This window comes from Microcebus murinus, chromosome 26 (genome assembly GCF_040939455.1).
Source record: "Microcebus murinus isolate Inina chromosome 26, M.murinus_Inina_mat1.0, whole genome shotgun sequence".
NCBI classification, from domain to species: domain Eukaryota; kingdom Metazoa; phylum Chordata; class Mammalia; order Primates; family Cheirogaleidae; genus Microcebus; species Microcebus murinus.
Window position 1 is genome coordinate 2,443,999 of NC_134129.1, and position 22,663 is coordinate 2,466,661.

At 37.1% G+C, this 22,663-nt stretch overlaps 2 protein-coding genes across 5 annotated transcripts in view; both read right to left on the bottom strand.

Annotated features, from left to right (window-relative positions):
• Positions 1-229: 229 nt before the first annotated feature.
• EPGN (epithelial mitogen) lies at positions 230-5,044 on the bottom strand. Of its 3 annotated transcripts, none has more exons than XM_012745286.2 (5): positions 4,907-5,044; positions 4,293-4,382; positions 3,062-3,182; positions 2,359-2,385; positions 230-284 (listed from the first exon to the last, which is right to left on the bottom strand). In XM_012745286.2, the coding sequence occupies exons 1-5, from the start codon at positions 4,947-4,949 to the stop codon at positions 230-232; spliced, it is 336 nt and encodes a 111-aa protein (XP_012600740.1). In that variant the 5' UTR covers positions 4,950-5,044. The 3 variants fall into 3 exon arrangements, with proteins under 3 accessions (XP_012600740.1, XP_012600731.1, XP_012600745.1); XM_012745277.2 differs by having other exon boundaries at positions 2,233-2,385; XM_012745291.2 differs by lacking the exon at positions 2,359-2,385.
• A 4,666-nt stretch (positions 5,045-9,710) lies between these two features.
• Positions 9,711-22,663, bottom strand: part of MTHFD2L (methylenetetrahydrofolate dehydrogenase (NADP+ dependent) 2 like) — a 97,102-nt gene continuing 84,149 nt past the window's right edge. The window contains exon 7 of one of the 2 annotated variants that reach the window (XM_075997879.1): positions 9,711-10,980. In XM_075997879.1, coding sequence (XP_075853994.1) covers positions 10,868-10,980 — 113 coding nt within the window. In that variant the 3' untranslated portion in view covers positions 9,711-10,867. The remainder of the gene's footprint in view (positions 10,981-22,663) is intronic. The other variant, XM_020284244.2, reaches the window with a different exon arrangement.

Below are 22,663 nucleotides of genomic sequence, written 5' to 3' on the forward strand. Positions count from 1 at the left end.
GAACTTGACTTCTGTCATTGTAGCTTGTTCCCTTGGCTTCCGTTGCATCCTAATGATGGCAAAGTCTGAAGACCAATGCAGAATTTTACTATCTCACTTCATCATGATACCAACTTCCATCATCTCCAGGTCCAGTTAGCTTGGCAAGTTTTGTTGTTTCATTTGAAGATTTCCATTTTGAGCCCACTGATTTTTACAAATGCCTTGATGAAAATTCCTGACAAAGGCCTCACAGTGGTCTCCCTCCAGAACAGACGTTGTAAGGCGATTTCATTTTTAGACACCTAAAACAGAGCATTGGTTTCCATATAAATTTGGCTGCTGTTGGTATAGGTCATTGAGATGACATAAGTGCACTGGTGCAGCAGTTCCCCGGGTGCCCCACCCAGATCCCGTCACCCACTGGAGAGCCCATCCCCAACAGCTGCGGGTCGGTGTTAACAGGCTCACAGCTGCGACCTTTTCCAGAGGGTTGCCTGTGCACCTGTCAGGAGGTTCCTGGGAGGTTACAAACCCCTGCCTCCTACCCCACCATAAGCGACCTGTGACCCACGACTGCGTAATTAAGGATACTGAAACCCAGACCCTTGTCTTCCTTCCAGGTCAATGCTGCCATTCACATTCTTGATCTTTCTGTGGAATCAGGCTGAGGCTACACTCTGGCTAAAGCCACATCTTTGCTTAGCTGCTTCTTGTGCTCTACCTGCTTTCCTTACTTCACTACAGGTTTCACCTTAGAGCGGTCTCTCAGCCAATCACATACACACGATCCCCACCTGACACTTTGCTTCTAGGAAATCTGACCTCAGCTGTCTAATTAACATCAAAAGATCTTCACCTCCTCCTCCTCTATTATTATTAATTATTTCTTGGTCTCTTAGGCACATCTGCAATGGATATAATATAGATATGATTTTCTCCAAGATAGTTGTTAATCAAAACAAACTTTTCTAATTTTGGATAGGCAGTTTGGTCATTTAATTAATTTTTTCTAGGTTTGGAAAAATATTAATTTTTTTAAATTAATAGGCTTGATTGTATAGGAAAGTTTTAAATTTACAGAAAAATTGATAAGATAGTGCAGAGTTCCCTACGCCCCAGACCATGTTCCTCTTATTATGTACATCTTACATTAGTATGGTATGTTTGTTTTAATTAATGAACTATTATTGACAAAGTTTTGGTCATTTTAAAAATGAAAAATTAGTAGAATACAGCAAGGGAAATATATGTGTATTTTTTTATTAATGTATCGCACATTATTTCTTTTTTTTTTTTTTGAGACAGAGTCTCACTTTGTTGCCCAGGCTAGAGTGAGTGCCGTGGTGTCAGCCTAGCTCACAGCAACCTCAAACTCCTGGGCTCAAGCGATCCTCCTGCCTCAGCCTCCCGAGTAGCTGGGACTACAGGCATGTGCCACCATGCCCGGCTAATTTTTTGTATATATATATTTTTTAGTTGGTCAATTAATTTCTTTCTATTTTTGGTAGAGACAGGGTCTCGCTCAGGCTGGTTTCGAACTCCTGACCTTGAGCAATCCGCCCGCCTCAGCCTCCCAGAGTGCTAGGATTACAGGCGTGAGCCACCGCGCCCGGCGCACATTATTTCTTGATTTTTCCCTAACTGAATGGATTTATGGAAAAATTACTAGTGTGGAGAATCCAGAAATAAGGATGAAGACATCAGTAGTTTATACTTATTTGTAGATAAGGTTTATCTTCTTAGGTTTTTAGCAGAAGACAGTATTTTCTGAATATACTCCCAATTGATGTTTGCTGGGGGGGGGGATGGCCCATGTGTGTGATACATTTTTATTCATTTTTAATACTCATTCTTTGCTTATTTTTCATTCAACAAATATTTCCTCACTGTCTGTTGTGTGCTAGGCACAGTATGAGGCACTGAAAATATAATCGTGAACAAGACATGCTTAGTCCCCATCCTCCTGGGGCCTAGTGTCCTCCTCATTTATAACTTTAATGTAGGAAGACAGAGAGAGGATGAAAGAAAATGGTAAATTAGAACTATCCTATTACAACTGAAGGTAAACTTTTACCACTTGTCTGGGTTTATGAGAAAAGTCATAAAAATATTATATAGGAACTTGCCAGAATTACCGCCCTTTTTTCATTAAAAATTTCGACCTGTCAATCCATGGCACATTGTAGGGGCTCAGTAAACATTTGAGGAATGAATACATGCCAAGTGACTTCATAATTTCTCTTTTCATACCTTTTTCTTACGTAGCAGTAAAAAATAGCAAGAAAACCACTTAATAGTAATCCAACTCCAATCCCAACTGCAATGTACTTTTCATGAGAATCCACAGCATATGAAGTTAATGTCAAGTGCTCACACCTTTCTCCAGTATAGCCAGTAAAACACCTTTTAAAAAAAGAAAAAAATGTATGATTTCAATGCCCATACAAAGAAATAACCTATTTCAAAAAATGAAAAAAAAAAACTTCAATGGAAAGTAATTTAAATTAAAAAGGCAAATTCCAAACAAAAGCCAATAAATGAAGTCTCATATTTCCCCTCATTGGTAAAAGGGAAAGATAATATACTTGCATGAGTTAGTCTAGAAAATTGTTAGCCTACTTGTCCATAGAAGGATGCTGAGCAAATTAGTGATCATAAAAATAGTTCTGTTGTTGCTCTAGTCCAGAACTTTATATTCCTGAAATGTTTTTGCCTTAGTCTGTTTTATTTCATCCTACAAAAAACGCTGTGAAAACCTGGAACCACCTTTGTGTATTGTTAAAAATGCAGATTCCGAGTCGGTGCCGGGCTAGAGCGCAGACTCTGCATTTCTAACTCGCATCCGGGTTCCACAGATGCTGCTAATCTGGGAACCGTGTTTTTGAGTACTGAGGATTACATAGCTCAGAAAAAGGCTCCTTAGATATCCAAATATATTGAGGACTGGCAAGTCATGTTCAGATCATGCACCTGTTGTATTAGATAAGACAGAGGAGTATAGATATGTACTATATGAAACAACAGAGGCGTAAATTCACCTTGTCACATCTCTAGGACTTGGAAATTTCTTTGCAATTACCTGCAGAGGGCTTTCTCTAGTTCATGGTGGAATGCACAAACACCATTAATGCAGTAACTGTTTAGGTCTTCCAGGCAAGGGTGTGAGAACTTCAAGGCTATGGGTCCTTCTGTGCTGTCAGCTAAGAAAAGGATATACAATATTAACAGTTGAAGGGTGTCCTACTTTTATGGTAATTTAAAAATACTTATGTAAAGAGACTTTTTATTTTGAGAATATTTGAGGTGTGCACTTTGTCCTATTGATTCCGTTAGCAGTTTATATTTCCAAGGTTAGGTTAATGCCATCTATACATATCATTGGTTAATTAGGGGTGGACATGAATTGATGATTGTTCCATTGTTTGGAAGATACACCCTGAGGTATGGAGACAACGAGTTTGCCCAAGTTTGCCAAAAGGTGGCAGCATTGGTTCTAGTCTTAGGTTATGTTGAGCAACGCTTCCCAAATGCATCCTGACTGCTAATTAATACAGAAGATCTCACATGATCTCTTCATTTTCCCTCTGTTTACACCTGAGCAGTCATCATTTGGGAAGATTTGGATTTATGCTTGTGAAATAAAAAGCTAGATTTTCCTTCTCTCCCCAGGAGTAGAAAGTGGTGAAATTTCTCCTTACTCTTACACAAACTACCATGAAGAGTTAATTGAAAAGGGGACAATTTCCCTAACTGACTTCATAAAGAGATATTGTTATGACCTATACAAGAAGCCAGAAACAACTTATGGCTTTATATTATGGCTCAGACTTAATAAATAGTTAATGACAATACCTTCAAATAGTAATTTAAAATTTTACTCAATTAAGAGGCATTGTTAAATAGTGGAAAAAGCCATGGACTTGGAATTAGAAAACCTGGGTTTTATTTCTAGTTCCAACACTATGTAAGTAACCACACTGGGCAAAATTTTTGTAGTCAAGTGTCCAGAAACCACCTTCAGGGAAACCTTCCTTGGAAAATTGTGTTCTATCAAAATGTGTATTACATTCAGGAGAGTAACTGCTGACAATTTTTCCTTCTCTCATTTGCTCCCCTTCCTTTTTTTAAAAAGACAATTCTTTGCTGACATACTGATCTGTCACTTCAGTTTAATAGCATCTTGCTAAAAGAGTTGATTATCTAATAACAAAATTATATTTAAAATTGCCAATGTTCCTTTTATACAATCCAAATTTCTCTCATAAGTTTTAAGAAAAGTTACTTGAAGTACAAAAATGGGAAGAAAATACCTTCTGTTTTGTTAACTGTCCAGTTAGCTTGCGGGGCTGTGATTGCAGGTGTGAATGCTGCAGCTGCCTCTTGACTCAATGCTGCCATTGCTATATTAAGGGTAGAAAAAGCATCTTTAACAGACAAGCTCCTTCTGTGTACAAGCAACAGATGGAAAATATTCTTATTCTGTTTATTCCTATTTCTAGTTTTAAATTTATTGCAGTTGTAATCCATATCCTGACTAGGGCAATTTCCTTACTGTTTCTCATCCGTTCCTGGACTATAGTATAATTATAAAAAATAAAACCATCACTTTTTATAAAAGAAAGTTAATACATTTATATACTCATTCCATCATAAGGGAACTCAAGTATCATAGCTAAATTTACCAATTACCCTTCAATTATCTGAAAAGCAAACATTTTGGAGGTCTCAAAAAAGTTGGCCAAATAGATCAGGAGAGGAACATACATTGCAGAAGAAACTAAATTAATCCACAGATTCCTTACTCTGATCTTTTTCATAAAGAACAATTGTTAGAAGCCAACTTCTCTCTAATACAGAGAGTATACATCCTATTCATATTTTACAGTGATTTAAAGTTAACAAGACAAAAAAGGAAATCACCTACCATTGAATAAAAGATAGACTGATATTGGAACTCCCAAAGCCATTTCCTGTAGTTGCTTAACTTTCTTTCTCTTATCCTCCCAGACTGACGGGTGGAAGGTTTTTATTTGAGCTCTGTGAGTCTTCTTGCATTTATATTTCATGAAGCGTCATCGGGCAGTTCTTACTAATCAAAAAAATATGTACTTCTGGCAGCAAGAGAGAGCCTTCAGGCGCTCACACACTTGTTTAGGATACTTGTGTTATCTAGTGATGTGATCAGGTTTTCTTTTGAAACACTGGTTTCCTATTACCTGTGGGCATAATCGTGTATATAAAAGTACTTAAAACAACAAAATATATATATATATACACATATATATATATGCATTCAGGAAAGGCACCATTGGTGTGCACAGAACTATACCAGCTCACATGATGCTAGCAACCTATATAGGAATCCAACAAAAATAATTGCAAATTAGAAAACAGCATAACCTGTTAATAAAATAAATATTCCTGCAATTACAGTCAGTAACAGTATCTTTCATTACAGACTATGAGCTCCATTGCAAATCAAGGTATTTTTTATTAATTTGGTTGCAGGGGAGAACAGTTAAATTTATGTATAAAAGAGAGGTTTAATATTCCATATTCGTTTTTGTTGTTCAGTTTTACTATGACAAGTTCTGTATGTATAATTATATTTAATAGTACAACATTCACCTTTAAAGTCATTCTACTGTTTAACATTTTTCTGAGTAAATGGAATGGGCCATGAAGTTCCAGGAGCAACAGTGCCTTAATCTGTGTCCTAACAAGTAGGCTAGAGAGGACCAGTAAAGTACCCAAATAACAATAGCAATAACAATACTATTAAGATTCTCAAGGTAACATTTAGTTTGGGTGCCTCTAATGAATGGAAAGTTTTAAACAACACAACATTCACATTTTTCTCAGTATTTATCTACTTATAATTATTTAAGGTGCTGTTTTAAAGGCTGAAGTATGTAAGTACTATTACATTTTCTGACTACAGAAATTTTCACTTGTCCCAAGTTACTGTAAATAATTTACACATATATTTGGCTGAGGTGTTGTGCCTTTTGACTTAGAATTGCAATTGCTCATATTTTCTGTACTGTGAAAACTTGCTCGAGTCAATATAGACTGTCATTTGCATCATGTCTACCAAACAAATTAGATTTACCAGAAAGGATGTCTTTCAGTATTCAAATATGAATTTGGCTTTAGAAATCACACAAGAATGAGCTTGTTGAACTCATTATAACTTGGGCAATCACTTACTATAGGAGTTATCATTTTAAAGTTAAAAAAATCTGTAGTACTTGGCTCCTTTTAAATATGCCTACATTTTGTATTTGTACTTTTATGGAGTTTTTAAAAACCATTTATTATCATTATTATTATTAATATTATTTTTGAGACAGAGTGTCACTCTGTTGCCGCGGCTAGAGTGCCGTGGCATCAGCCTAACTCACAGCAACCTTAAACTCCTGGACTCAAGCAATTCTTCTGCCTCAGCCTCCCAAGTAGCTGGGACTACAGGCATGCGCCACTGTGCCCGGCTAATTTTTTCTATATATATTAGTTGGTCAATTAATTTATTTCTATTTATAGTAGAGACAGGGTCTCGCTCTTGCTCAGGCTGGTTTCGAACTCCTGACCTTGAGTGATTCACACGCTTCTGGCTTCCCAGATTGCTAGGATTATAGGTGTGAGCCACCGCGCCCATCCAAAACCATTTATTATTAGGTCAATTTCTGGACAATATTTTCCCCAGGTGAATAACATCTGAATTATAAATTGAATAATCCTCAATACACCACTGGTGAGAATTTAAGGAGAAATCCTTTACAAAAGATTAAATAAACCATCACAACTCCTTTTAAAGTTTCTGGAGGAAGATGTTAGGACATATTAAATATCTTTATTTTGTGGACCAAGACATAGAAATACAAATATCATCTTAGTATAAGCTATTAATCAGAGCTAGCATAGGACTTTACACTTCACAGGTTTTCATGCACTTCTCAATTCTTTCTTCCGTAATCCTGGCCCAAACAAATCTGGTGCCTAACATGTAGTAAATACTCAATGAATCTGTATTGAGTGAATAAATAAATAAATAACAGGGTCTATTTTTATTCTCAGATGATAAATGAGGAACAGAGGCCCCAAAGAATTAATTGATTTGTGAAAAGGCATGCCTCACAGTCCAGACTGCAATCCCATGTTTTAGGGTCTAAACCATATGCCCTTCCCACTTCCCTCCTAGTGTCCTCTTGTAGGAATTGGTGCACTGATCTCAGAGGAAGTCCCTTATTTTCTCCTAAAATCAAGCTTTAAATAAATTACCCTTATCACAAAAAACCAAATAGTAAATTAATATTTAATGTGGTTTTCACTCATAACTGGGCTAAGAGAGATGAACCACTGCCTTTCTAGATGTGTACCCGCTCTTGCATAAGATTTAGACTAGAAAGTAGCTGTAATACCCACATGCTGCTTTTCCTCTGGGGCCCATACTGGTAGATCCCACTTACACTCTTTGCAGAAAAGTCTAGTACTTTCACTTCTTCAATCCTCTCACCAAAAAGTTCTTTCTCCCAATCCTAAAGAATAGGGGAGATGGGTATCGTAAGGTGGCCTCCCTGATACCTTTATTCATTCTTAATACAGATTAAAGCCCGTTAGAATGATAAAGGAGAGGGAAATGAGAGGCTATCAGCTCACTATTGCTTTCCTCCTTGTACTACTGTTTCAGTCTTTTTGATTTACTCATTCCTTCCCTCCCTATCTTTTTTCCTTCCCTTTTCACTAACTCATTCATTTATTCATAACATATTGAATGCCTATGACATTCATGGCACTGGGCTGGGTGTTGCGATGCTTATAAGACAAATGGACACACCATGCATGGACCTCAAGGAACTAAAGGGAGGCCGGGACAGTATATATTGAACTGCTGTGCTGGGTAGGGAGTGGAAGCTGCCCCGAACACATGCGAGAAGGGCTCCGAGAGCAGGGAGCTCCAGCTCCCACGGCATTTTCACGGGCAAGTTTCATTTGAGGTCAATCTTAAATAACAAACAGGATTTAGACATGCATTAATAAGAGGAGGGTTCTAGGCGGGGGGAGGGCACAGAGGGGAAGCAGAGTGGAGGTGAAAAGAGCGGGTTGTTGCTCACATCTCCCAGCATAGCGTTTTGAATTCATACCCTCCTCATCTATCAAATGGATACTGTCAATAAGGAGCAGAGACAAAAAATTAAAATAAAAAGGAAAGAATTTAGCATATGATACATACTCAATTAAGGATAACTGTCAACTACTGAACAAGTCTAGGAAGACACAGGCGTATGTAATGGTCATCAAGAAGGTCAGGAATTTAGTGGGGAATATACGCTGGCAAATTCTAAAATTTCATCACTAGCTATGAGTTCCTAGCCTCTTCCCAGATTGATATGACTTCAGCATTCTTATTTATGTATTATGTCATCACCTCAAACTCAACATGTCTTAAACTGAACGTATTATGTCTTCTCCAAAGTCAGCTCCCCTTTCAACTGCTTCGTGTTAGTCAGTGATAACATCTTCTAACTACAATTCTTGTAACTTACTAAATGTGATCTAAAATCTGATTAATCTCAGCTTCCTGTAATTTACTTTTGCATACTTATTCAGCTGTACCACCCTCCAAAACACACCCTTCATTTTAGTCTGACTGCCACCCTTGCTTTCATACGTCTATGCTAAGCTCATTCTCACATCCGTAACTTGCATTATTATTCCTTAGGGTTCTCTTTTCAGGCGCTTTACAGATGCAGATATAGGAGACAAAACCTTCCTCTAAGCTCTCCACAGAGCCATCAAATGTCTATATTTTAGGGACCTCAAATATCCATAAAGTCATAGTACCATGAATTTCTCTCTTTTATATGTCGACAAATAATCCCTCTTTCACTGAACTTTAGTCAGGTGCTGTGGTCCCTTTCCTTGACCAGGTCTTGACCTTGACCCACTGAGCCCAGTTTTAGCAAAGAATCCTCCTGCCCTTACTATCTGATCAAGTTTCTCATCCCTTATCTTTGGTATCTAAGTCTTTGGCCTGACATTCTCAAGACTCTTGATAGCCAGTTTAGCAAGACTCCTCCTACCCTTGATATCTAATCAAATTCCTCTTAGTAATTTTTCATCCACTTACCCCATATCTCTGCTCTTTGGCTATAAATCCCCAGCTGTCTTTGTTAATTCAGAGTTAAGTTCAATCTCTCTCCTCTATTGTAATAGTCTTAAATAAAGTCTTCATTACTGTTTTAAACAAGTGTCATAATAATTTTTATTCTACAGTGTTTTAATTTGTATCTGGGAAGTCTGACTCCTGATTGTTACAAAATAAACACTCCTGCATCACTGAGGGAGTGGAGCTCAAAATTATTGTCTTCATGTTTTCCATGTACATGAACATTGTTCATTGTATTTATTTGGGGGTTAGGGTACTTTAAAAATTAAAGAGGCCCTTTCCGAAATGTTTTCTTGGGAGCTTTGAATTTCAACTTCTGTTGGGCATATCAGACAAAGATTGGGATGGACTAATTGTGGAACATACTATAGAACCTTTTCTTTCATGTTTTAGAAACTTATGTATTTCTCCAGCATGAAGCAAAGATATGGGTAAAAATATATGAACAAAGAAATTTATAGCTATCTTAAGAAAAAAGAAGAATACAGCTATTCTTCAAATTGCTTTTATTATACAGTTGAAATGTTGTTAATTATAAACATCTAGTCTATTTTCACACAAATGATCAAGAGTACACACTGATAAAGACATGCCTTGGGTAATAATAATTATTGGTACATAAATATACTGGGATTTGTGCACGAAAACACAGTAGCAATTACATGGCTCCAGTAGACTCAAAATAGATTTTAATGGAATTCACATGTATTTCATTATTTAAATTGTGTTAGAAACATTGCATCTACTTTGAGGACCAAATGCCATAACAGAAGAGGGAAGAACTGTGGGCAGGAAAGCAGTAGTAGGTCTTTAGTTGTATCATAAGATTTAGTTCTGGCACATTGAAAGTATCATGTTTTCCTATTAGATTTCTGAATTTGTGAACAAACTTAGCAGTAGCAGTTGCTATTCTTTAATGATGACCTCACATATTTGTCTGATACTTGTGGGAAAATTACAACTTTAGTTTAGTTTTGTGTATTTATTTATGATTGGATTTTTCCATTATTGCTTGGTGAAGGTACTGTCCAAATATTTTTTAGAAGAAAAAAGAAATGAAACGTAAACCTAACATATTATTCATATACTTTTACTATGGCAGGTAGTCATTTATGATATGATAGAATCATTACTTTCCAAGTAGCATTGCATTTTTTGCCTTCCTGGAATGTTTTTATTTCCTTAAATAGAACATCATTTCTCAGTAGGATGCATTTGGGAGATATCTAAGATCAAGATTTTCTTTTCAATATTCTGTCTTTCTTTTAGCAAGTTAAGTTCTTTTTAAGCTTATGACATAGATCTTAATATATTAAAATTTTGAGCATTCCATGGCAAAACTTAAATTACAAGTTACATGATTGCCCATTTGGTTGACGAGACATTTGTTGAAAACATACTGTGTGTGATATTTAATTGTGTCAAAAATATATTTATTATGAGCCCTTTATTGTTTTAACAGTATGAACAAATATCCTCAAAATAAACAACTGTTACCAAAATTTTCATTGGAATTGCTTTGTATTTTCCTGAAACTCAAAATAAGTTATCAGGAAATGCATAAAGTTATGTGAATCATGTGATCCACAACAATTCCATTCATGAAAAAATAAATACAATGCAGGAATAAATAGCTTTGTAGTAAAATATAAAGGTTTTGGTTCTTGTCAAATAAATAAATACATGGCTTCAGTTTGCTTTATTCTGTCATATGATCTAATAAATTATTTTTTTAGCTGCTAGCAGGGTGTTCTTCAGAAGCATTGCCACCGTCATGGGTCCCACGCCGCCCGGAACCGGAGTGATAAAGCTAGCTTTCTTCTTAACAGCTGATAGAGAAAACAGACAGTATTCTTTAGTTTCAAATTTATCTGAGAATTTTTTATTTGTAAACATGCTTAATGTCATGAAGTTTTCTACATTACACATATAACTCTAACAACCTCAGATCATTTTTATAATAAGATAGGCTCTGATGCACACACACACACACACACACACACATGCTCAGCTAGACAAATACTTCTGTGTATGACATTTAAGGTGCACCAAAGAAACATGATGGGACCAAGACTGTAGCTTAAATCTACATGTAGCTCTGTTAGTTTTACTTGAAGAAAAGCTGTAACCTATGACTGAACAAATTACTTGTAATTCTAGTTAACTACTTCTAAAACACATGATATTGGTCAGGAAACAGAGACAGAATATAGACAGTTTAGCACATAACCATTCATTAAATTAAATTATTCCTGTTATAACAATATCACCATGTATGTGTGGATAATAAATTCCAGTATAATCTAATAAATATCATTAAATATATTTGAATTACTGAGTACATATACAGTCCTGTTCAAAGATATAAAGACTTCTCATTCAGTGAATATAGATGGTCCCTGCCTTATGATGGTTTGACTGATGACTTTTTGATTACAACAGTGTAAAAGTCATATATATTCACTAGAAACCATATTTCAAATTTTGAATTTTAATCTTTTCCCAGGCTAGTGATGAGTGATTCAATACTCTCTCTTATGCTGGGCAGTGGCAGTGAGTCGAAGGCCCCAGTCATCCATGCGGTCACAAAGGTGAACAACAAATACTCTAGGGTGTCTTGCATTGCCAGGTGATTTGAGAAGCTATAGGCTAATCTAAGCATTCTGGGCATGTTTAAGACAGGCGAGGCTAAGCTGTGATGTTTGGTAGGTTAGATGTATTAAATGCATTTTAAATTTATAACACTTTTCACTTAAGATGGGTTTATCAGGACATAACAACATCATAAGTTGAGCATCTGTATACTCAAAGAAGTACTTTTATAAGTTTGTTCATATACACTTCTACATGCATCAAAACCAACAGATGTTTCTAGAGCTTAAATATTATTTTTGCACAATGTATACTACTCTCTTAAAAGGTGGTTTGTGATATGTACCTTTATTTAATGTGGAATAGTACATTGGAATAATTTTTTTAATCATAGGAAAAGCAAATGAATAATATTGTTTTACTTGAACAAAAGTCCGAATAAGCTTAAATACATAACCAAAAAAAAAAAAAATCGAGCAAATGTGTGTCATAAATCTTTTGATGGTATGTTATATAGAAAAGATAAGAATATTGTGATTTGGAAGGTGATATTTCAGTTTTCCAAAAAGCCTCTCTGTGCATGGAGCACACGTCCTTTCCATTGCCATATGGAATGTGTACTCTGTGCTGCAGACATTAGACTGGGTTCATGCCAATCCATAAATAGCAATGAATTTTTAGTCCTTTCTTCCTGCTCTAACTGTCCCTTCTACCTGGAACATTCTTTCACCTTATCCAAACAAGAAACTCCTTATTGTTCTTTAAAAGCCAATAAAATGTCGCCTCTCTATAATTTTTCTCAAAACTCACTCCTCCAATATAGAATTTAAAGTTCCACCATGTACTTTTCCAATAATTTTATACCTATTCTGCATTGTCTGTTCCCCTAAGTAGATACCAGCGCCTAGAAGGCAGAAGCCAAGTTGTTGTGATTATTGCTTTTAATCTTAGAACTTTTCCACGTATAGGTTAGGCACTCAGTAAATTTTGATAAAGTGAACTAAACTGCCCTTATTTAAAACCTAAAATCAATTTGCAACAATGTGTCCATGCTTTTGACTGGATATAAGCAATATCAATTTAGTTGAAGAGAACTCGTTGAATAACTCAAGCTAATTGTTTTGCCCAAGGGGATAAGCTTCATTTTGCACTTTTCAGTAAGGTGACTTGAGGGGCTGAGCACAGACCTTTTCCTACGCCCTGGAGAAGAAAATGCCTTTAAAACTTCCGCAGGTCTTTAGAAGAAACCTACTTCTACTACTAGGATTTATACTAACAATATAAAATCCTGTACTTGCACAGCATTAACTTTGAAATAGTAATACATAAAAATAAAACACTGCTGGGTAATATGGTAAATTGAAAATCAAATGTGAACTAAGTCTTCAATAGAAAACAAAATGGTTTATTTTAAAATAAAAAAGTGGAATAAAAGTTGTTGTATCAGGGAATATATGGTGCCTATGTAATTATTTTTATATAGTTTGGTTTTCAACTTTGAAAGATAAAGTGGCTTAGATATTATTTACATATGAAAAATAGTAATAATCATAGCTAATATCAATTAGTATCTATTACTTGCCAAGAACTTTATGTACACTATTTTAAAATTAATATTTAATGATGTCATTTTAATAGATAAGGAAAATGTGGCTCATTGCAATTTCAGTGACTTACCACTGTCTCATATGGTAGAGACAATATTCTCAGCAGGTTTGAAACATTCTGTAATTCCATGATTTCACCCCATCTCAATGCAACTGCAGTATCACTACCTGAGCAACTAGAAAAGTCCCAAGAATGGCTCAAGTGCCAGAAATTAACTCAATTGTCTCAAAGTGATAGGAGAATATTCTTTTAAAAAAAGGAAACTAAGAAGAAAATATTCTAATATATTAATTTTCCCATATTCTTACTATTAGTATTCATAACTCATCATCTTTGAATTACATCTTACACTTCAAGTTATACAACTGGCTTAGCAGTCTTAGGCTCTTTACTCCTTCTGTCAGATCAGATAAACCACTGAACTGTCCTCTTCCAAATTAAGTTTTTCACATAACATGCTTACTATTGCATTCTTTTGCTCAAAAAGTGAAGTATGGGTGGAGGATCAGGGAATAGGAATGAGCGGTTACATGAAATAACACCTGCCCGAAATGCACAAATTTTTTTAGCTCAATGTCTGCATTTTTGCACACTTTACTGGTAGAAACCAACACATACTCACCCTGTGCTGCCTATCACTTCATAGGATTAGACTATGTGATGGGTAAAGGGTCTCCACCTGACCCGGGCGAGGGCTTCTCTGGACATTAATAAGCATTTAGCAGCATCAGTGGAGCCCTCCAAAATACTCACCAGGCAGAAGATAATATTATTAACATATCTAGTTATTTAAATATTTCCTGTTTTTAATCTTTGAGATAAAGTAAATAGCTATGAAGGTAAAGTTTATACCTACTCGTGAAAGGAAGAGAGTGATGAATTTGATTTAAAAATATATTAGGTCTTCCGATATTATTTTCATGAGTATCTGTGTGAGAAAGAAACATCAGCTTATCTGCTGCTGGCTAGTGTTAATGTAACTTTGTCTATTTAGAAGGATCGGGATATGGAAGTGATTTCTCAAGAAAGGGGGAGAATTATTGGCAAATGCCAGTGGGTACAGGTGCTAATGCCTTTAAAAAATTTTCTAGTCTAATAATTTTTGCTTAATTATTTTGGGGCTATCCTCAGCAATTTGTTTACAAAATACCAGAGGTGGCTTATTAGCTAAAATTAGTCATGTGAGAAAGAGTTAAATTTAACTCATGCCTGATGCTCTATGAAGCATCTGCTCCAATCATGTCTGAAAAAAGTTAACCAGTATTGCATCACCAGAAATAACCTCTCATTGGCTGGTCTTTCCCTGAGGGCAGACAAGGTTTTGTACCTGCTTGAAGAAAATGATGCTTTTAAAGATTAATCTTATTATGTGTGGGGGAAAGGTGTTCTATATGCTCCATTGAAAAGAAATATGGAAGCATTATAGCGCAGTAATTTCCTTCAGACTTGATTCATGGGAGGATATATGTGTATTTAAGGGAAATACCAAAAGTTTTGTATGTGTGAGAGACAGCTATCATTAATAGATCTTGATTGAGATCAGCATTTTCATTAAAGGCTAATGAACACATATGGCAAAACCACGATTAGATTCAATTTCACAAAGTCAACATGATTTTAGAGTTAACTGAGACTGACAATTGAGGCAAATAAAACAATCACCAGTTCCTATTGCCTGCATGGAAATTGCTCTGTGGAATGAAACTTAGAAATGACATGGTAATGGTTAAATCTGGTTCCTGAAAATAAGAATATTTTGAGGAAAGGCAATAATTATCATGATAATTTATTTGAATGACTTCTGCAAACTTTAGACCCTGCAAAGTAAATTTCATTGATTTCCGTGAAAGTGCTGTGGCGTTGCCAGCATGATTTAGAATGTTCCGGGCGCCTACGTGCAGTTGTATAGAAAGAAAAGAGACTACTGTTTAAAATCAGTCGTTTTAGATGCCAGATTTGCCTTTATCCAGACTATTTTCATTGTCTAACAGGCCTTTCACTCACTTTTCCATTTAATGAATATTCTTCCTTCTCAGATCTATATAAATGTCACTTCCTTTGTGGAACCTGTTAGCTCCTAGGCGGAGTTAACTGTGCATTCTTTTATCTGTGCAACTTGGTAGCGTGATTTTCAATTTGCAGTCACAGAGTATGTGGGAATCTCCTGTGAAATGAAGTCAAACTATATGTGCCTCCTCCCACCCAAGAATCCAGAATGCACAACCAAGAATCGTTATCTGAAGCGACAGATGTTTCTAATGGTGGGGGAGGAACGTTATACATGCAAACAGGGGGAGGAAGTTTAAAGTTGGTTGAGACTGATTACTTCAGTGAGGCTACTTCACACAGTGGCCTCAAGTTTCCAGTCGAGTCCCAGCAAGCCCCAAATGTGCAAATACTTTTCATGCTTCTGCCTGCATCAGAGTTGCTAGTGTCCCACTGGCCAAACGAAGTCACATGGTCAAACCGCATTCCAAGTTTTGGGATAAGAAGAGTGGCAAAGTCACATTGCAAGGGGAATGTGCATATGGGGACAGAAGAAATGTGTGGCCATTTTTTATAATCTACTGTAGCAGTCTGTTTGCTCCAAGTTTACCATATCAGCCATACAATCTACAGCCACATTTCTTCTTTAGAACCCAGATTATTTAATTATTTCAGCTTATAGACATTTGATGGATCTTCACTGTCTCCAGGATAAAATATAAATTATTTGTCACGGCAATCAAGGTCTTTTATCACCTGGCCCAACGTCTTTGTCTTGCATCATTTCCTCACTTTATCCTTAGTTGTTCACTGTTCCCACACATGCTACAAACTGGACCAGATGGATTCATAGCAAATGTTTCTTGAGTAAGACAGACATAGTTACTGCTCCTTGGAGCTTATAGTCTAATTGGTAAGATAGGCATTAAAGATACAATTACCAAATAATAATTGAGCTATGGCTATGGTATGTGCTACAAATGAGATGCATACCACACTGCTGCATGGGTGAGGAAGACCTAACTGAGCTGGAGCACGGTGTATATGTGGGCGTAACTATGCCAAACTTCCCAGGTAAAACAGACAGCTGGAGAACAGACAGAATTCTTGGTGATGGAGGGCAATGTTGGTGATAAGCAGGTGGAAAGCAACTTGAACCCTTGGAAACACCACAGAGGGCCAGGATGGCTGGGATGCAGGAATAAAGGGGGAGAGTTGCAGGAGATGACGTGGAAGGGGTAGGCAATGCTTGGTTTATGTAGGGACTAATAAGAATATCAGAATATCTTGGATATTAACCTAAGACCAATGGTTAATGTATTTTTAACATTTGGAAAACAGGTGTATTTTGAAGTAGCATAAAATCAAATGGGGAAACTGCTGGTTCTGTGTTTGTACATTTCTCTAATGAAGTGAGCTTAACAACTGGGGTGGCGGGAAAGGAGACAAACTCAAAAATAACAAACTAAAATGAGACTCACTAAAATGGGAATAAATTCATGTGCTTATGGGAGCACCTCAGAGAAAGAACAGAGATTAGATATGGAGGTGAGAGACAGATTTATAAAGTTGCAGAAAAGCTGCAAGATCTGACAATGCCTGAGGGGGGAAGAGAAGGAGAGATAAAGCAGGGCAGATGTGAAGAAGAGTAAAAGCAAAGCTAGCTTGGACCTGACAATGAATCTGGTGTTAAGGAGGAGCTGAAAGAAGTTCAGCTCAAGATAAGAACAGTGAGAAGAAAGAGAATATGCTGGGAGGTGGTCATGGGCCACAGGTGGTCATGGACTCCAGGATGAGGGGTTGGGAAACTTAGGTTGGTAGATGGTAGCTGTAGTTACTGTGTTCAAGGTGAAGAACCTTTTTAAAAAGTCTTTTGGGAATGAACTTTATTACTTATATAGTGCCAGTTTTGTAAGACGAGAAATTTGAGAGAAAACTGTAATACTACTAAATAATTTTTCAGAAGAAAATTAAAAGGAGAAATTCATGTTGCATTTTCATAAAGTTTCAGGCTCTTTAATTAACAGCCAAGGAATCCTCTTTCAGCCTGGAATGAATATCTAACCTGCTGTGTTCCCCTTCTCCACTATATGGACAACTACTTTTTATTTTCTATGTTATGAGCTTCAGGTTTCTATAGGGAAGAATTCAGACAGACTTAACTTGACATTATTTCTATTATTCTTACTTGAAGACAACCATTTTCCAATAACGGGATAAAAACATTAGGTATGGAGAACAGGTTATTTTAAACACTTATGTTTAAAATTTGAGGCGATGATAAGGACAATGGAAGAAACTAGGTGTCCTGTCTATATGTATGCCTCTAGTAAAAAAAATGAAAAAAACAAACCAAGGGTGACATATGGTCACAAGATACAGAAAGATGACTCATGAAGGATACTAACAGCAACATAAGGGACATTAAAATTCCCTTTAACAACTTAAGTAAGAATAAAATTAAAAGTATATGATCATTAACCTTGTGGCACCAGAAACCCAGGCTTTATGACAGGGTGTCTCCTCTGGCTTGTGTGTTCTGTGTCATTATTTCCTCTGGAAACTTTATGTTCCCAGATTCCCAGGGCCTGGCATTTAATAATCCAAATTCTCATCTAACACATTTTGTTTGGAAAACTCTCTCGGATGGAAAAATCTACCTTGCTCATGGATTGGTAGAATCAATATAGTCAAAATGTCAATACTACCTAAAATGATCTACAGAATTAATGCAATCCCTATCAAAGTACCATCATCATTCTTTACAGACCTAGGAAAAATAATTCTACACTTTGTCTGGAACCAGAAAAGACCTCGTATAGCCAAAGCAATCTTAAGTAAAAAGAACAAACTGAGAGGTATCAGTCTACCAGACTTCAAGCTGTACTACAAAGCAATAATAATTAAAACAGCTTGGTATTGGCACAAGAACAGAGACATAGATCTTTGGAACAGGACTGAGAATCCAGAGATGTAACCATCTGCATATGGTAATCTAATCTTTGACAAAGCAGACAAAAATATACATTGGGGAAAAGAATCTCTTTTCAAAAAATAGTGCTGGGAAAACTGGATAGCTACATGCAGAAGAATGAAACTGGATCCCTACCTTTCACCTCTCACAGATAGTTTCTTAAGTAAACTATATACCACTCCAAAAGGCCTATGTAATAGAATTTTCAGAGGTATCTAAGCAGAATCAATTTTGCTAGTGCATTTTTGAAAATGGTATATTCTGCCAAAGTCAAAGAATATTTTTGTGCTCTATAAATCTACTTTTAGATTGAGGAAGAGGAACCGATGTCTCAAGTTCCTGTAGTATTGTTTTATTTCTCTTTCTATTTTGTACAATTCCCTGTCACTTAAAACAGATCATGATACATCTTATGGGAGTAGGATTACACTTGTGTTTTATAGCTAAATGTTTTAACCTTTCTGTTTAGGTACCAATAAGCAAAGAATAATATTTCTTTATATGCTTCTTTATATTGTTAAGTAGTTTCCTTGTCAAACTCTACTATTCATTAAAACAAAACAAAACAGAAGTACTACATGACCCATGTCTGATTTCTGACAATACTACAACTAATTTTTAAAACCAATTCCTCCCCCTAAAGGAAGAGGGATGATTCCTTATCTGCAGCAAGGCAGCAGAACAAAAATTTCTTGCTTCTCTCATGTGAATTTCAGCCTCCTAGTATACATATGTAATTGTCTAAATTAAATGGTTGAAGAATTTTCCCATGCTTCTAAATGCAAGCCACTTAGGCATGGCCTCTCAAACCTATCTACTATAATGAAGGGGAGACAAGCTTCAGGAAAATGAAATACAGGAATAGCAACCAGAAAAACCTGAATGGCATAGGGCTGCAGAACGAGTATGACTCAGGAGGTGATACATAAAACACTCCACTTTCTCACATGGTTGATATAAAAATGACGCTTGAGAACATGATGAACCGAGAAGGGCTCCTTCACAAGTGAATGGCTCAACAGTGACCTGCAAAGCAACAGCGAATCTGGTGCCCAGAGGCAATTTACTAAAGCTTCCTCTTACACTTGTCCAGTTGCCTGATTCCTGAGGTTTGTACAAGTTTTCTACAGATATGAAGATGTTATCACAGCATCCTGTGGGCAGTAATGGGACAGAGAGGGTTATTGTCCTAATGGGGTAGAAGAGTATGAGACTGAGACCTACTTTTCTATACAAATTGTGCTGGCTTCATTAGCTTGGGGAGCTGTACTTACAAGGACTTCTCTAGCCTATTTACTCTACCATCTATATCTGTAGGTTGGCTATTTTTTTTTTTTTTTTGCTTTTACATTAAATTAAATCTCTATATATCTGGTAACCTACATCATAGATGTAAATATCTAAAAATACCACTCATACCATTTAGAAGACGGTGGAGCCAAATTGCAAATCAATCACCTGGTGAAAGTGTGAAACTGCTTTCTCTGGACTCTATGACTCCTCAGTGAAACCTCCTTTCTGACCATGGGTGTTGGCAACTGTCATTGACAGCTTCCATTCTGGGAGGCAGGAGTAGCAATGCTGCTATGATATTTCTGTAACTACCAAAGCTGGGAAAATTACTAAAATCTCTCCCTTTCATAATGTCTTTAAAAAACAAAATACTCAGCTACTGTTATCCTCCCCAATCCTTTTCTTCCCCTACTACCATGCTTCCTTGAAAATGAGACAGGGTCTTACATTTATTTTTCCTCAAGATATCCTAGGGCTTATTTTCAGGGGATGTTTTATTTTTTTAAGTACAGTACAACAATCTACATTTATTCAAATATAGTTAAGTCATCTTCTTCTGGAACATCATCATAACTCTCCAAACCTCGAATTCCATCCTGAATTTCTTATGACTCTATTTCCTTTAGAACCATTGGCCCCAATCTCTCATGTCGAGCACTAGAGCTTTCATTAAATGAGCAGCTCTTATCCACGTCACCTGCTCGGAGTGCATTGGTAACAACACTGTCAGTGATTTTATCCCATGAATTCTTCACCCAAATCATGCCCTCTTGCAGGCTAGGCTTCACAGAGTTTCCACGCTGATTTCTTGTCATTCTCCTTTCAATGTAGTCATTGATTTCCATGCACAAATGGTCTCTGAATGGCTTGTTTATTGCAATATCAAGAGTCTGCAGATAGGCAGTCATTCCTGCAGGAATCATTATTTGATCTATGCCCTGGTGTTTGTGGGGGGCGAGAGAGGCCCACACGCTGAGTAAAATGGCAGCCACAGCTTTCCTTCTTCCCCCTGGGGACACACAATACCACTCCTCACTGCACTGCGGAGACTTTCCCCTCAAAGCTCAGCTCGCAGCACGCACAGGATGGCCGGGACCTGACAGGGGGAGCCGACCTTGGTGGTGGGGCTGCCTGCACCTTTCCGGTCACCTCTGGGATAGTCGCTGTCACGGTCGTCTTCTTTCCCGCTCTGCGAGGGAACGCACGAGTTGTGCAGATGCGTTGCGTAGCCACGCCCATCGCTAGGTCTTATTTTCGGGGTAGGGCTCATATTGTGCAAACACTTAGAAATCCTGCTAGGGCTTAATTTATGGGTAGGGCTTATTTCCGGGGAAACACGGTAATCCTTTCTCCTCAAGCCACTGGGCATTCCTGTCAGAGAGACAAATCTGTAACTAGATGGGCTGTTTGGAGGATCCTCCAGATCTCTCGGCAGGGCCTTGATCTCAGTGGCCTGCCTTAGTCAACCCAAGGTAGGAGGAGATGGAATGCTCTTCCCATAGATATTTGTCTTTTAATATGGGGCACTGAGAAACAGCTACAAAAAATCTAATCATAGTGTAAGAGAAAAAGAAAAACTTGCAGAGTCATCAGATGCTTTGCTTGTTCCTATGGATTTACTTTTTGTGCTTCTACTTTAACTCTTCTCTATAAAGGGAGATCATTCAGTGTCAAATATATTCTACTAAATAGAATGTCGCCAAAGGTTGACTTGATTTCAAAGACCCAGACTTCATAAGAACGAGCCTATGCTGTGAGCCACAGTGGAGGCAGTTGGCTCACTGCTGATGGTGATCCCCCAGCGGCCTCGGCGGCTCTACTTGTTGTACGAACTGGCCTTGTGGGTTCTATGATCGCAGTGTTAGCAACAGTCTCTCCCCTAGAGGCTTTTACAATGTCCACCAACTTTTCCAAATGATTGGAACAGATCACCTAAGGGCTAAAGTATTAGGTCTTCCCTAATATTAAAAATCTGGACTTTTAGCTTACCTTATAATCATCTCCCATAAAAAGTTGATCTTTTGAGTCAGACTGATCAACCGTATCATCACTTTAAATGATTAGCACTGAAAAGTGAGGTGGTGGGGAGTCTCATTAATTTGGTTCTTTACATTATCCCAGATGAATAGTTTTGTAAAAGTGATATAGTTTTAAAACAGTCCTGTTTCCTTAGAAACTGGTAACATGGTATTACTGTCCCATGTTGTAGAACACCCACTTGGGAGTAAGCAGTGGCAAAACCACTTCTAAAAAAAGCTTGCTTTGACATAATCTGGGAAATACAACTTCCAGGGACTTAGTCTACTGCGTGCATGGCTATATACCCAATACTTCAAATGGTGCCTGGCATGAAGCGGCACTCACTAAATATCTGCTGAGTCAATCAATGAATGAATCAATGGATGCATCATTAATGGATAGAGGTTGCTGTGGATTAATAATGTATCTGCAGCTACCTTGAGTGGGAGCTTTGTTCTCATTAAGGCAACTTTAAGGAATTACTTCTGTAATGTAAGAGTGACAATGCAGATTTAAAAGTTTCATGGAAACTTTTAACAAAAGAGTTTCATAGAAATGACCAGTGGTATGACTAGGAAGGCTGAGACCTGGTGTGGGATGGAGACACAAAAGAAAAGTAAGACAAGAGATACGAAAGAGATACGAAATCTGGTTGGGAACAATTAAGTAAAAGTGTAGGTAGTATAGGATGAAGAGCAAAATGAGGAAGGCAGAGGAAACCTACAACAGGAGACTGGAGAAGATGGAGATGAGTGTGAGTGCTTTAAAGTTGATTCATACAGTGGCTGAGTGAAGAACAGACTGGACCAGAGAGCTGAGGCCATGGTGGTGTCTGAAATGTGAGGTTCTATACTTCTGAGCTAGTGGTGCAGTGGGCGTGGAGAGAAAGGGTGAATCGTGTGCACACAGACACGCACATACCCTGTTTTCCACCAGGCATTATGCTCAGCAATTCACATTAATTAGCTTATGTAACGTGATTATTTCATTTAATCTTCACAACAATTCCATGAGATAGGTATTATTATCTCAGTTTTTCA